At 39.3% G+C, this 16808-nt stretch overlaps 2 protein-coding genes across 2 annotated transcripts; one reads left to right on the top strand and one right to left on the bottom strand.

Moving 5' to 3' along the window:
* The first annotated feature begins 3712 nt into the window (after window positions 1-3712).
* neflb (neurofilament light chain b) lies at window positions 3713-6935 on the top strand. Its single transcript, XM_082188101.1, has 4 exons — window positions 3713-4929; window positions 5181-5305; window positions 5469-5809; window positions 6264-6935. Exons 1-4 carry the CDS (start codon window positions 3916-3918, stop codon window positions 6491-6493), a joined length of 1710 nt encoding a protein of 569 aa, XP_082044227.1. The 5' UTR covers window positions 3713-3915; the 3' UTR covers window positions 6494-6935.
* Window positions 6936-9507: 2572 nt separating this feature from the next.
* Window positions 9508-12986, bottom strand: nefmb (neurofilament medium chain b; the record flags this gene model as incomplete). The annotated part of the gene is made up of 3 exons (XM_082189201.1): window positions 9508-11044; window positions 11131-11255; window positions 11982-12986. The coding sequence occupies 3 exons, from the start codon at window positions 12984-12986 to the stop codon at window positions 10042-10044; spliced, it is 2133 nt and encodes a 710-aa protein (XP_082045327.1). The 3' UTR covers window positions 9508-10041.
* Window positions 12987-16808: the final 3822 nt, after the last annotated feature.

The following is a 16808-nucleotide window of genomic DNA, read 5'->3' as shown; positions in this document are numbered from 1 at the left end:
GCATAGATAATATTTTGTAGCCCAATGAGAAAAAAGGGAGTAAATAATTAAAACAAAATGAACAGCATTAGCTGCTACGTGTGAAAAGAAACCTGCTTTGGATGTATTATGTTCAGGACAAACGTAATAGCACTGCAATAGATTGGCTATATTAGGTTAAGGGCCAACGTAATAGCACTGCTTATATTAGGTTAAGGACCAACGTAATAGCACTGCTTATATGTTGGCATGTAACGTAATTGCGATTTGCAAAATAGTTTCCTCAGAACGTATTTCATGTGATACAGGGTTGAATAGTTCAGTAAACGTTAGCATTTAACATGTAGCAAATTTGATTTATTTTGTCCAAAATGTTTTTCTAAACAATGCTGTGGCGTGTCTACGATCAACACCAAAAACTTCAGACATACCAAGACAGACAATTCATTCATATTAAAATAAATGAGAGTAGAACATGCAATATGGTGGAATACTTCCCACCTTCTCAATTAGAATTAGAATATTGAATTGTCATCCCGTCACTGATATTGGCTGGACCATCCTAATATATAAGCTTTTTTTTTTAATGCTATTTAATAAGAAACATAATTAATAGGACAGTTTGTCAGATTTTGTTGCTGATTTAAAATATGTTATTTAAATTTGATTGAACAAAAACATTATTTAAAGGGGACATAAGATGCAAAATGCACTTTTACATGGTTTAGGGTTAGGGTTAGGGTTTAGGGTTGCATATAAATGTGTCTTAGCAGTGTGTGGAGACAACCACCCTATAATGATCAAAATCTATTCACTCCTTCTTCTTTTTTTTATTCCCTAAAACCTAAACAGTCTCAATGGATTACTTGCTCAACTACTTACGCATTCTACTTGTTATATCTTGGGGGTTTCCCGAGGCTAACGTACAGTAGAGGAGAATGACAGTCAATACTTTGCATAAGCATTTTGGGAATAAACATTTAAATTACAAACACTAAAATGATTGACAATGATAAATGAAATAATGGTGATTAAAATATTTAATACAAATAAATAAAGGATTGTATTTATCAGGTCTCACACTCTTCAGCATATCGGTCACTAGTTTAGACCAGCACTGACATACTGTTGGGAAATAATCATGTTTGATCAATGTTTAACAGTAGTTGCTTTCTCAGATCATCATGAGTTGGATGATTAAAACTTCATGTTCCGCTGAGTTTTGAAAATTCTGTACACATTAATCATCAGAATATCTCTTATACTGTCTCTGAAAATGTCCAGATTTTTAAATCTGTATGCAGACACTCATTTTAGGTAGCATTTAGTCATCTCGATGACTACAGTACACTGAGAATATACATTTCCGGAAATAAGTGAGATGTACTATTTCAATATGGAAGTGTGTCAGGAAGCTGTATGCTCAATGCACAATGTAAATAGTACATTGTGTCATAATTTAATTACAGCAACTGATTTGCCTGTGGCCTTGAGCCAAAAGCCACCAAGTTTGTTTGTTTTAACTATATAGGCTATTTAGACTTCTATTTAGCTTGGTCTTTCAAAATAGTTTCACTTGTATAAATAACTTCTATAAATCTGTGATGGCATAATAAAGTTTCAGTTATGATTATTTGTGATTGTCATTCCCTATTGCTTTCTCAGTTGGTAGGCTTTATAACTTAATAACCAGACATTAAACAATGAGAAATGTTTGTTTTTGTTGGCATGTATGCATGTAAACATTTTTCATCTTTTTTCGCAAAACACACAGTGATCCATATGGTTAGAAACATGGTGAGATGGTGAAGCTCTACAAGCTTACCACAACAATTAAAATGTTAAAATTTAAAGCTGCAGTCCGCAGTTTTTCCTCTGTGTCGCCATCTCTGTTCGAAATCTACAATTGCAGTTATTAGCAGAATTATAAAATTGATGTGCGTTGTGCGTCGGCATGGCTCAGCGCGGATGAATCCAATGTTTTGAGGAGAATGTGCAGCTGTCAATCACCGCTCTGGTGGTGTGGATACTGTCATTCGCAATCACAGGTTCTACTTTTGGGAAGTATGACCAACATAAGAATTTTCACCGGAAAATGTAATCTGAACAATTAAGTAAGTAACATCCACTTTTGTTCCGACCAACTAAATGAAAAAAAGCATTGCAGTAAAATTGTGCCGATTAAATCTAACGATCGCTCAACGATCAAACCGTGCAAATTAAACTTGGTTCTCAAATTGTTCATGTTAACAACATCAGCATTGCGTGACTACATTTAATGCCCTGCCGATATTTATCTTTGTTTTCGCATGGGTCCGGTTGCAGTCTCTTTTTTTCTCCGAAGTCCGAAGTCTTTCGCGTTTTACAGCGGGTGAGTCTCGTCACTGGTGATTGTCTTTTGAACCTTTCTGGATCCGCCATCAAATTGATAAGTTTAATTATATCAAGTGCTGTGAGAAAAGGCTATAAATCTCCACCTCCAACATCCACACACTCATAGCCGACTAGCCGAGACTCTTCTTTATGTGGACAGATGTGACGTAATGACGCAAAGACATGCTCGAATTTCCCGCTGAAATCCACCAGTACCACTGGAATTAAAAACATTATTACAAGCTTACCGTTTTGAGTCAAGCTGAGGCAAGCAGATAGTTTTGAACACTGGCTGGTTATGTACTTGTTCAAAAAATTGTTTTGGATAATTTTTGACTCAAAAAAGCTACGGACTGCAGCTTTAATTACAAGTGGCTAAAATGATCAACCACTGTAACACATTGAACATTTAGCCTATGTCAACTCTAAAAGTTACTCATGGGGGCATTTTGCATTTGTAAATAAAAAGAGAGCATTGATGTGATTTGACATTATTCACAAATGAGTATATGGAGAAGAGAGATTAATATATATATATTTTTGGCTTCATTCATTTGTGCACAGTAAGAGATAAAAGTTGTCTTCATTCAAGGTCCTGGGGGCTTTAAACAGCAACGATGTTCTTTTATTAATTTAATAACACTTTTAAAACAATTGTTTCTGGTCTGACTGAGTTTAGACACTACTCATTTTCAATTAACTCATTTTTATAAATCACTTCATCTCCTCCATCTGCCTTTTGGCTGAAATATTGTTTTTAAGGATCAAGACCTATTATTGTTATAGGTTATTGTTGGTTTGATCTGCAATTTTCAGATTCTTCAATGACACTGCATTATTTCACAGGGATGCAAATCTAACTTGGATTATTTCACAATACCTTCGACCACCACTAGAGAGAAGCATTTACTTATGTTAGTCCTTCTGTTAATGTTTTTATCCAGTTTGTTTGTAAGATCTGCCTTTAGAGCATCTGGTGACAGATTATAGTGGCCTTTGCAGCTGAATATACACACTTGCACAGGCCATTGAAAAGCCTTTCCTTCACACCAATTTTGCCAACATTTTAAGATGGCAAAAGTGAAAATATTATGCAGATTTCTCATCTCACAACTAGAAACAGTTTAAATGCAAAGAGAACTGCTGGGAACTAGTATTAAAGGCTCGATTTAACAGCTATATCCCCTGTTAGATCTGTACAATTGCATGATGAATTGTGTTTTTCCTCTGCAAGCTCTTGAAAGCTTTGTCCTCATTGCCCTCTTTGCTGTGCTCTCTGTTTCTCTCTCTCTCTCTCTCTCTCTCTCTCTCTCTCTCTCTCTCTCTCTCTCTCTCTCTCGCGCATTGCCAATCCATTTCTGTAATTCGCCCCTCCACTCCTGAGAAACCCATCCCAGCCCGCACTGGAAGGTAATGGATTCATGCTGTCAGTAAAAAGCTCTGCGTCAGAGTCTCTCCTCCTGCTATAAAAAGCCGTGCCAGTGGCGCTACATCCTCACAGACCTTTCTCCACAACAGCAGCAGCACTGCGGAAACCTCTGCTCTCTTCTCTCTTCAACAACCATGAGCTCAATGAGTTACAACCCTTATCTCCCGTCTGTGCAGCGGAGGCGCGTGGTGGTGCGCAGCGGGACACCCTTCGGCGGAGCAAGCAGTCGTTCTCGATCTGTCTACTCAACCTACTCTTCCCCGTCCCGTGCCTCGGTTCTCTCCTCCTCTGCAGGTCTGCAGCATTCAGAGCTGGACCTGAGCCAGGCTTCTCAGCTGAGCTCGGAGTTCAAAGTGGTGCGGACCCAAGAGAGGGCCCAACTCCAGGGCCTCAACGACCGCTTTGCCAACTTCATTGAGCGTGTGCATGGCCTGGAGCTCCAGAACCGTTCCCTGGAGGCAGAACTGCTCCTGCTGCGCCAGAAGCACTGCGAACCCTCCCGCCTCAGGGGTCTGTACGAGCAAGAGGCGAGGGAACTACGTGCGGCGGTGGACGAGGCCCGTAGGGAGCGCCAAGCGGCTCAAGAAAGGCGGGACCGACTGGAAGACGCACTCAAGGACTTGCAGAGTCGCTATGAAGAAGTAGTCCTGGCCCGTGAGGAAGCCGAAGGCCGGATGGTGGATGCCAGGAAGGGGGCGGACGATGCAGCGTTGGCCCGGTCTGAGCTGGAAAAAAGAGCCGATACTCTTCTGGACGAGCTGGCCTTCCTCAAGAGGCTCCATGAAAGCGAGATCGCCGAGCTCCAAGCCCAGGTGCAGTACAGCGCCCAGGTGTCGGTGGAGATGGAAGTGGCCAAACCCGATCTCTCTGTGGCTCTCCGAGAAATCCGAGGTCAGTACGAGCGCCTGGCTCAGCAGAACATCCAGGCCGCAGAGGAGTGGTTCCGCGGGAAGGTGAGCACCATCACGGAGGACACTGCCAAACACACAGAGAACATCCGCACCGCTAAAGACGAGGCCGGGGAGTACCGTCGCCTGCTGAAATCTCGAGACCTGGAGATCGAAGCATGCCAGGGCTTTAACCAAGCTCTGGAGAGACAACTGCAAGAGGTCGAGGAGAAGCAGAGCGCGGAGATCGCTGAGCTACAGGTCAGAATCATAACTACATGTCCTCAATTTACATTATGCATTTTGCTTTTATTTAAAGTGACTTAAATTGTATTCAAGACACACACTTGATCCGTTCTTTATGTCCCTGGGAACTGAACCCATGACCTTGGTTTTGCTAGTGCCATACTCTACTGTTTGAGCTACAGGAAGGCTATATCCTTCAATAATGCTCTGTATGCACTGTTGTACTCAAAAATCGAAACTTTTGTCTTTAATTTTTGTCTGGACAGGATAACATTGGTGACTTGGAGAATGAGCTAAGATCCATGAAGAGTGAAATGGGCCGTTACCTTAAAGAATATCAGGACCTTCTCAATGTGAAAATGGCCTTGGACATTGAGATAGCTGCTTACAGGTTAGTAATGTCAACCGTTTTCTAGAACAACATTTTTGCTTCATTGCATTTGATATCTAACCTCAATCAATTAATATGGGTTTTACATTGATTACATTTGATCCTCCCTAATCTTGAAAACTTCTTTAGATCCTTAAATAAAAGTCAAATTACATTCCAACAGGAAACTTCTAGAAGGAGAAGAAACCCGCTTCAACGTTGGCGGTATTGGCGGTATGTCCAGTGTGTTTTCTCCCTCCATCGCTGCCACTCCGTCTTTCGGCCGTCCCGTGTTCTCTGTGCAGGCCAGTCTGACCTCTGGCGCCCCCTATCTTCTGGGAACCAGATTGATGAGCTACTCCGCCATTCCGGATGAGATTATAGAAGCCAGTCAGTTGCAGGAGGCTGGGGCAAGTCCAGAGAAAGAAGAGGAGGAGGAGGAGTTGGAGGAGCAGGAGGAGAAGGAGGAGGTGGAGGAGGAAGAGGGTGAGAAGGAGGAGGAGGAGGAAGAGGAAAAAGAAGAGGGTGAGGATCATTTGTTTTTTATATAGATAAATTTTTTTTTTTAATTTACATAAAAATTGCTTCAATTTATTGACAAATTGGTGCATGTACAGTAAATGAAAGTTATTAATAATTTCCACAATATTTTTCCCCTTTATTTATTTTTATTTATCTTCATTTAGTGAAAAAAAGTTAATTATAACTAGATTTAAAAAAAAAAAAATGTACATTAACATTTTGTACCAAAATTTTTTATGTTTGTTAAAATGTGTTTATATGTAATATCGTCACCTTTTCAATTTTTAATTTGTAAATTTTTACATTATTGGTTCCGTTTTTTGTGTTTTCTGAGAAACCTGAAAAAATGACTTGGGCAATTATTTTAGGAAGGTGATGATATATAAATTCTATCTATCTATCTATCTATCTATCTATCTATAGATGGCAGTAGTGACATTTGTTGTCTCTTTTACAGGTGAAGAAGGAGGTGAAGAGGGAGCAGAGGAAGAAGGTGAGGATAAGGGAGAACAGAAAGAGGAGGAAGAAAAAGAGGAAGGAGGAGAGGGTGAAGAAGGTGATAAAGAAGAAGAGAAAGGTGAAGAAGAAGAGGAGGAGAAGGATGATACAGGAAAAGAAGAGGAGAAAAAGAAAGGAGACGACGAGAAAGAGAGTAAAGCTGAGAAAGTCAAGCCGAAAGAGAAGTAAACCCACTGGACCAAACCCTTGGTGCTAGCTGGAGGTGATCAAACCTCGTGATCAACCCTGATTTATCTCACACATGCAGACGTCTTGACAAGTTTACTGTGTCCTGCTGCTCCATTTCTCATTCAGACACAAACTAGAATAATAAATGCAACCATAGAGATCGCCTAAAGCCAGAGTAGCCTATGCATGAACACATGCCTTATGTTTGCGCTTGGCAGGGAAGTTGTGATTGCAGGTTTCTTGTGTTGGTTTAATTGATGTTTATTTATTAAAATGCAAACAAATGTTATTATTTGAGCACTGTGTCTGTATGCCTTCAGCATTAATCGCACTATCAACTGCCTATGCTAACACAAGTGTGCTTAGTATACAAAATGCCTTATACCAGATCCTCAAAGAAAGGCTCATTGCCTACCAATAAAATCTTGACAAATCTCCTTAACCCAGTGCGTCACTCTGTTTTCATGTGTTTCTGCCTATATGTTTAACTATGCCTTACATTGTATGCTGTAAGCATACATACTAACTAACTAGAACAAATTATGTGGCATGCATAATTCAGCGAGTGGTGTCTAGCTATCATTTCAGAAGAAGGTTACTTTGCATGTTTTGTCGGAACTCATTGATTAAATGTTGAAAATTTCTTCCGGTTCATTCGTAATGCCAGACATTAAAGGTTTAGCACAGTGCATTGTGGGATATACGATATACCATTATGTGACCCTGGACCACAAAACCAGTCATAAGTCGCACGCGTATATTTAGTGGCAATAGCCAACAATACATTGTATGGGTCAAAATTATCGATTTTTCTTTTATTCCAAAAATCATTAGAATATTAAGTAAAGATCATGTTCCATGAAGATATTTTGTAAATTTCCTACCTTAAACATATAAAAATGTATTTTTGTGAATGAATGCAGCAAAATCACCAACATAAATGGACAACTTTAAAAACATTTTTTCTCAATATTTAGATTTTTTTGCACCCTCAGATTCCAAATTTTCAAATCGTTGTATCTCGGCCAAATATTGTCCTATCCTAACAAACCATACATTAATGGAAAGCTTATTCAGATGATGTATACAACTCAATTTAAACAAAATGACCCATAAGACTGGTTTTGTGGTCCAGGGTCACATATGTGCTCTGCTCTCTCTCCATAAATCAGGCATACTGTAGAAATGCTGAGAGAATAGTGTAATCTATTCAGGTACACTACGGCCCACTAACGCTGCAAGAACAGACTGAGCCATTAACAGTATAGCGCTGCAAATTGATTATTTATTCATGACAGCTGTAATCAATATAATGCAAGAATCCTCAGAGCTCAGCTAAAGTGTTTCACTAGACTGATGTCATGTGACTATTTTGTGCCCGTTCAGCACAGAGCGGAGCCCAGTCAAAGCACAGCTTATGCTTCTAATGTACATATATACGAGGTGAGTGTTGCATAGTGGTTCAGATCTGGGCTGTTAAAGGGATACTCCACTTTAAAATGAAAATTCTGTCATCATATACTCACCCTCATGTTGTTTCAAACCTGTATGAATTTCTTTCTTCTGCTGAACAGATATTTAGAAGAATGTCAGTAACCAGACAGTTTCTGGTCCCATTGACTTCCATAGTATATTTTTTTCCTACTATGGAAGTCAATGAGACCAGAAACTGTCTGGTTACTGACATTCTTCTAAATATCTTCCTTTCTGTTCAGCAGAAGAAAGAAATTCATACAGGTTTGAAACAACATGAGGATGAGTATATGATGACAGAATTTTCATTTAAAAGTGGAGTATCCCTTTAACAGGGAAGTTTTAGGTTTGAATCCACTGGAGTTTCTCACTGTGCACTAAGTGTGTTGGATAAGTGTGTCAGCTATGCACTGTCACACCAGATGTGATCCTCAGCCATAACCGGTGGTCAGCACAAATCTCTATTGATTTATCATTTGAATTAGTGAGTTTTAGCATACAAATCCAATTACTGCCCCCTCAGCGACATCCTTTCGCACAAATTCAGTTACCTGATGATCCAGAGGACTCAACTCGAGCTCTAACAAGCCAGCGCAGCGCATGTTCTCCATTATCCTAATGGAGAACTATACGCTGACATGTAGTTACACTAATGGAGGGGGTTTAGAGATGGTCTCGCCTGCAAATGTTTTTTGATTTATGTCCACGCTGTGATGAAACGTTTGTGAGTTAAGTCATGCTTCATTGTCATTCTTTCCATTTGCCCAGGTGGAAAAAAAGAAGGTTTTATTGCCAACTATTAATCTTAGTTTACATGTGAAGGACTTTATCTTCTTGTGGAAGGATAATTAATGGTTGTAGTTCAAATTTGTGATCTTAATATTATGTAGGAAACATTTAATGAAAGCAATTAGATAGATTAATTAGATATACAATAAGGGGATGCAATGGTAACTTTGCTGTGCATTGTGTCTAACAAGGCCTTTTATCTATATGACAATAAATTCTTTATTGGTAAATGTATCATTTAGGGTTACAAAATCATAATGATTTTTGTGATTATCACCAATCATCTTTGTGCTATTTGTTTCTAAATCATTGCAGTGCAAATGTCCATAATATTATTAAGAAAGAATGCATTAAATTGATGAATCTGTTCTTTTGAACTTTCTATTCATAATTTATTTTTATTTTTTTGTCATTTCCACAACAATATTTAGCAGCACATCTGTTTTTAACATTGTTGTTTCTTCATACAATGTTTCTTGAGCAGCAAATCATCATATTAGAATGATTTCTGAAGGATCATGTGACACTGAAGAAGACTGGAGTAATGATGCTGAAAATTCAGCTTTGATCACAGGAATAAATTACATTTTAAAATATATTCAACTAGAATAGTTAGAATAGAACAGTTATTTAATATTGTAATAATATTTCACTGTTTCTACTGTATTTTCGATCAAATAAATGCAGCCCTGGTGAGCATAAGAGACTTCCGTCTTATCCACCCCAAACTTTTGTGTACAGTAACATGAATGCAAACACACAAGAAGCTTTGTAAGGACTTGATGAGCTTTTATTGATTGATATGATATTGCAAAGTGCAGCACCAGTTAGCTTTCACAGTATCATTGTTAACAGCTTTTGTGTTTTATGTTAACAAACCGACTCTTATCATTGATTCAGTGCATTATGTCTTAAGGCAAGAAGTATACAGATGAAATGAAGTAGTTTCTGCTCAAAGTGTGCCTGCGAATGATGATATAGTTGTAGCACCATTATTGCCAAACAGCTGCTGGAGAACTTCACATCACTGCGAAATCTCTCGTTCACAGAGATGGTTCAAGTCATTAGCAGCGTGATGTATTTGCACTTTAATTCAAATGCGCTATAATTTCTGTTTCAGACGCAACAGCTCAGCATGGCGACATCCTCCCCAAACCACACATGCAAGTTAATCATTTAACACGCATGCAATTATTATTGCTAGCTGCGTCATTTTCACATTTTGCATCGAATAGAATAATTTCTAACAATTGATTATAACTAATTTCCCATCGGAATCATTTGCATCAGTCTTTTCCTTTGATTTCCTTCTTGGCTTCGGGAGTGACTTTCTCCACCGTTTTGGTGACTTTCTTTTTCTCCTGAGGCTTTTCCTCTGGCTCCTTCTCTTCCTCTTTCTCTGTGTCTGCTTTGCTCTGCTTGTCTCCGTTGGTGATGGTCTCCACTGTTCTGGTCTGGACGTCTTCTTTCGGACTGGCTTCCTCTTTGGCCGGGCTCGTCTGCTCGCCGTTGGGAACAACTTCTTCTTTTTCTTCTTGCTTCTTTTCCTCTGCTGGGCTTTCTGGTTTCTCTTTTTCTTCACTTACGGGGGATTTCTTTTCGTCTTCCTCTGCATCGCTTTTTTTGTCGCTCTTCTCGGAATCAGCCTTTGTTTCCTCTCCTCCAGACTCGTCTTTCTTCTCTTCATCCCCTTCGGATTTGGTCTCCTCTTTCTCGTCGTCTTTTTCATCAGCTTCTTCCTTCTCCTCATCATCTTTGGTTTGTTCTTTCTCTTCCGCCTCTTGTTCTTCAGCGCCCTCTTCCTCTTCCTTTCCTTCTTCATCTTTGTCACTGCCTTCTTTCTCTGATGTTGGTGATTTGTCTCCACACAGTTTTGTTTCCTCAATCACTTCCACTTTTGCTTCTTCCTCCTCACCCTCTTCTTCCTCTTCCTCTGCCTCCTCAGCCGCCTCTCCTTCTTCTGCTGTTTCTTCCTCATCTTCTCCTTCCTCTTCCTCTTCTTCTCCCTCAGGAGCGGCGGAACTCACTTTGGCCTGACTGGCGGCAACAATCTCTTCCTCCTCTTCCTCCTTTTCCTCCTCTTCACCCTCACCAGCTTCTGCTCCCACCTCTTTTGCCACCTCTGCCAGGACATCATCGAAGTCACTCTCTCCTTTAGTCTCCTCAATGATCTCCTCCACTATTTTATGTTTGACCTTAGAGGATCTGGGCTGGCTGTACGGGAACGCAGCGCTTGAAATACTTCCAGAGACGGTACGGAAGCGAGTCTCCTCGCCCTCCAGTAGTTTCCTGCATTTAAAAGAGAAAAGTTTGTCATAAATCAAACAAGACATGAAAAAGAGCAAAACAAAGTTTAATGTTCTGCACAACTCTACCTGTAAGCTGCTATTTCAGCATCCAGTGCCATCTTGACATTGAGCAGATCCTGATATTCCCGAAGATGACGAGACATTTCCCATTTTGTTCCTTTTAGATCATTTTCCAGTTGATGAATCATTTCCTGTTAAAGCAGATTTGATAAATTCATTAGTTTACACTTAAAATTTAACAGCAAGAAATTATGACTCAGTATTGACTAAAAAAAATATTTTTTTTCCCTTACAGAGGAAACAACTACATTGATAAAAGTTCTTATTTGGTGGAAAATGTTCTCATTGGACCAAATGTAGCATCTGTTTATGATTTGTTTTTATGATTTATACCCGGCCTGGCAGAAACCACTAAAATGAAGTCCTGAAGCACTAGAAAAAATTAAGTAGGACGCGCTTTGCACGCTACGCATAATTACGCACGCAGTGCGCAACCACCTGTAAAATAATGGCTGGGTTTCAAAACCTAGTAAGCAGCAATTTTGGCCATCGTGGGTGCTTTCTGTATTGCAACACAGCCATGTGCATTTGCTTACATTAAAGACATTAGAATTAAGAAATAAATAAACTCTAAAAACAAAATCCATCGTTCATATCATGAAAAAAGCAATTATCTCACTGCGTGCGTATTTACGCGCAACGGTGCAGTGTGCATACTTAGCTACTAGTGCTGCAGGTTTTCTGTCACATCTGATATAAATTATAAAAAACATTCTTATTAACTTTATATGAATTAATTAGTAATAATTTATATATAAAATAATTATATTTTTATTAACTTTTTATTTATATTATTATTGAATTAAACTTATAATGGATTCGGTTTTAAATGTTTTATTAGGTCTTGATAAACTGACCTGATAGCTCGCAACGTCGGTGTTGTGGCGGTCTTCGATATCATGCAGCTGCCTTTCCAGTGAATCTTTGGTGCCCCGAAGAGACTCCAGTTCAACGTTCTTGGCTTGGATCTGACGGCGGTAGTTACCGATCTCGTCCCGTATGGACTTTATAGCATCCTTGTTTTGTTCCGCGGCGTCCGTCAGCATGGCATAGCGGCACTGGAACACCTCTTCAGCCTGCTGGAGGTTCTTGGAGGAGAGCCCGTCCAGTTGCGCGCGGATCTCCCGGAGCGCAGAGGTGATGTCGGTCTTCTGGAGGTCCCTCATCTCCACCACCGGCACCTGCGCGGCTTGAAGCTGAGCCAGAAGCTCGCTGATCTCCTCCTCGTGGTTCTGCCGCAAGAAGTCCATTTCGTCCACGAGCGACTGGACTTTCCTCTCCAACTCCAGCTTCATCAGAACCGAGTCGTCCTTGTCTTTCTTCATGCCTCGGATGGCAGCCTCCATGTGCTCTCTGAGCCTGGATTCATCTTCGTAGCGCTCTCGGATCCGCTGGAGATCCTCATCCATGTGGTCTGTGTCCAGCAGGATCTGCGTCTTCTCCTTGTGGAGCTGCTCCAGGGCGCAGCGCAGGTCTTGGAGCTCGCGGTCGTACCCATCGCTCTGCAGGGACTGCGACAGTTTCTGCTGCTTTAGCGCTTGGATCTCAGTCTCGAGCTGCTTGTTTTGCTCCTCGAGGAAGCGAACCTTGTCGATGTAGCTGGCGAAGCGATCGTTGAGCCCATGGAGCTGCTCCTTCTCGTTATGGCGCGCCGGGTCTCCGTTGAGCGCCGCGCTCAACTCGAACCCTTCCGGAGACGCGAGCACGGAAGAACTGTACGCAGCTCTTGATGCAGTCACATTTGCGGTTCTTTTGAAAGACACAGGACTGCTTTTAGCCCAAGAGCGCATAGTGGATGACGGCTGGCGGATAGTCCGTGTCTCCAGAGCTCTTCGGCGGGAGGAGGTACCTATCATGTCCATGGTAGATAGTGCTTGTGAATTGGTGGTGTGTTCGGTCCTGTTCTATTTATACGCGCGCTTACTTTGTCAACGAGGCAGGAGCACCACCCTCCCCTTGGAAAATCGATGAAGATGGGTCGTTGGGTTGTTCAGCAATTCACCTCAGTGGTCGAAGTCTTTTAAAATTGTATAAAAGGTGAAGTCAAGAGGCTGTGACTTTCTGCATCACATGTTGTTTAATGCACTTGACGCACTTTTTGCACTTGTTCACTTATACTTATTCTTAATGTATTGCAGATGGACTCTATCTATCTATCTATCTATCTATCTATCTATCTATCTATCTATCTATCTATCTATCTATCTATCTATCTATCTATCTATCTATCTATCTATCTATCTATCTGTCTGTCCCAATTTTAATTTATGTGTTCTTTAGAGCAACCCATCAAAAGTGCAACTTTCTTTGCCAATAAACGTGCATTTTGCTTCAAATTCAGTAATATCTTATTTTAATGCATATGAATTTAAAAACAATTTGTGCAGAGACTGAACAAAATATTTGCAGAGATATAACAAACATTAATCATCGACTGAATAAATACACAGCTCTAATTTACAAAAATATATTCATTAAAAAAGTAAAGTTTTTTTTTAACATGCTGTAACTGTGACTGTTTTTAATAAACTGTTTTTCTGTTTTTAGTTTAATTAATTATGTGACAAATAATTTATTTTAAAGAACAGATATTCCATGTAGTCTCTGCATTAATTTGCAGTAAAAAACTGCATACTTAATAATAATATAATAATAATAATAATAATTACAAAAGTTTTATTAAAACACATTTTTTTGGATATACAGATGAATTATAAAATGCCACACTGTGGGACATGAAAGCACTGCTTGAATACACACAAACACAAAATAAAGTAATATGTGCACTTCTATTAAAATTAAAATTAACATCAAATTGGATCGAAAGGTTAAAAAGCAATATAATATTTATGGATAACCTCTGTCCCATATTAACATTCCCCTCTTTAACTGATCGCTTTCTAATAAAGTGTCATTTTTTCCTTTGCTTTTCCAGACATTGATATTCTTGAATGTGTGCACATGGCAAGACGAAGCAGCCAATCCGCTGTCAGCCTCAGTTGATGCACTGAGGATTTGGCCTCTGTTGTCAGGAAGGTTCAATAATGCAGCAAAGTACCAAGGTTATAAGAAGTTTTCTAATTCATTTTAGAGTGCACAAGGGAGTCATTTTAGTTCAATGCTTAATAAAAAACCAAGGGCCTTCCTAAAATAATAATTATACTTTCTTCATAAGGAAGTACCCCAAGGACCTAAAAAAGCATCTTGAATACTGATATTAATTAAAAAAAGGGTGCAAAATCACTAAGATGTTATGATATTAATATCATTATATAAGACAAATCCATTAAAACAGCAGTAATAATGCCATAAGAACTGCACTTCAATTATTTATCCAGATTATAGCCATGACGAGTAAAATGAGCAGACACATACTGGAAGAAGTGGGGCATGATGGGAAATACTGTACACATATGTCAGAGGTTATGTACAAGCAGCTTTTGCAGACTAGATCAATACAAATCATAGATAATCAATAGAAAATATAAATCTGACAATCAAAAGAGGGAAAGTGGCCTGTTGCTAATGACACTGAAATCATTCTAAGTGATGTTTTTTGAAAATGTAAAAATGCAGAAGGTTTTCTGTGATGGGTAGGGTTAGTGTAAGGGGAGAGAATATACAGTTTGTACAGTATAAAATCGTTATGTCTATGGAAAGTCCCCATAAAACATTAAAACACAAAGTGTGTGTGTGTCAGAGTGTGTATACATGATATAGCCTAGTTTGAGTTAAATCCTATAGGCTATAATATGTTGAGCTAGCTGTTTGTGCATCATCTCTAGTAACTCATCCGGCTCATGTGTCGTTGTTGACTGTGATAGGGAATCGCCTGCCGCAGTGAAACACTAGACGCTCGAATGTAATTGTAAAGCCCAAAAAGGTTGCTTTTTTGCCGGTTATAAAATTGCACAGTCATGCTTTTAGAGAGTGCGCCGGATGATGTTTCAACCCAGGCTGCGAGCCAACAGAAGGGTGCAGAGATGCTGAGTCAGCTCAGAGGCAGAGGAACACAGCGGAGCTCCATTACTGTTGCATACAAATGGGAATGTAAGACAGAGAGTAGTACACCATATACGCGTGTGTTTGTGTGTGCTGAAGCAAAAAATGATGAGAAACACAAACATACTGGTACTAGAAATACATCTGTATCATTTCAGCGTGCAGAAGTCTCTTTTTTAAAGACATACTTGGACAACTATTAGGTGTTTTGAGGATTGCATTTCCCACTCAACACTTCAGCATCCCTCTCCAACGTCAGCAGCTCTGCGGCACCGCGAGCGCTCGCGCGGGCTGACAGCACTGTTTTTCCTGCAGACTCACTCACACACACACACACACACACACACACACACACACACACACACACACACACACACACACACACACACACACACACACACACACACACACACACACTCACACTGATGGGTGTAAATCACAGGCTCCGCCCCTCTGCAGCACACCACTGCACACAGACATCTCATTTACAGAGCCGGACGGGTTAGATATTTTGGCAGCTTTGGAATTCCATATTAGAAACCGTGTGTGTGTCAGTCTAGAAAGATAGTAAGCCTATTACACAAATACGCATTTGATTTTTTAAATCACGATGTGGACTTTCCATTGACTTGCATTGATTTTACCCCTACCACTCACAAACCTTTTGCTTTTTCATCAGCACATTACTGAGTTTGTTTAATAAGCAGTTTTACTCATGAGGACCATTTGCTGCACCAAGTGATATCAGATTTTACTAGTCTTGCGGGGAGTTTCAGACACTATAGTAGACCACACCGAAGTCTCTCTTTTTTTGCATTTACACTCTTAAAACTTCTTTAATGGCATTTTCAGTTCCACGAAGAACCTTTAACATTAACAGAACCTTTCCTTTCCACACAAAGTTCTTTATAGTGGCAAAGTATAGAAGAAAAAATTCTTCACAGTAAAAAAAAACAACAAAAAAGTTATTTGAGGAAGGAACCAAAAATAGTTCTTTGGAATACGGAAACCTCCGTTTTGAACCTTTATTTTTAAGAGTGTATATGATAGAACAACGTGCATTTACTTTTCAATTATAGGATATTTATATATATATTTAGCCAATGTTTTAATAAAGGAAAAAAAAATATTTAGCACAAGTTATAAAAATTAAGATTCACCGGCGTTTTGGGGGCCTGAAAACAAAAACTTTTAAAAATGGGTTTCAAAGTGCATGTTTTTGAAAACAATACCATTATTGTCTCTGTGTAAACTACAAAAACGCAAATTTGTGAAAACGGTGACATCATACGCATGTGTATTACGTGTTCAGTCTATAGGCGTGTTGAAACCTTTATATTTTGTTAGGCAAGTTTCATATCCATAAATGTAAATTCCAGAATTCTTCACCATCGTTTAAGTTGTTTTTGATAGAGGTGGATTTTTATTTTAAGTCTCTTAAATTAATTACAAACAAGAAATGCATATCAGTAATGAACATTCATTCAGAAATGTTTAATGGATAATATGTCACTAGAACTATTTTTGTCATGAGATACAAATCTGTCACAAAATTTGTTTTTCTTTATTGGTAATTTGATGTTTTTTTTTTTTTTTTTTTTTTTTACCTTTAATTTATTGTATTGTTACTATTATAACGAATGTGAACTGGAAAGACTGAAATGTTGTTGTTATAACTTTAA

Source organism: Leuciscus leuciscus, assembly GCF_965113295.1.
Source record: "Leuciscus leuciscus genome assembly, chromosome: 13".
NCBI lineage: Eukaryota > Metazoa > Chordata > Actinopteri > Cypriniformes > Leuciscidae > Leuciscus > Leuciscus leuciscus.
The sequence above is the reverse complement of the archived record's forward strand: the minus strand, read 5'-3'. Positions and strand labels throughout refer to the sequence as shown.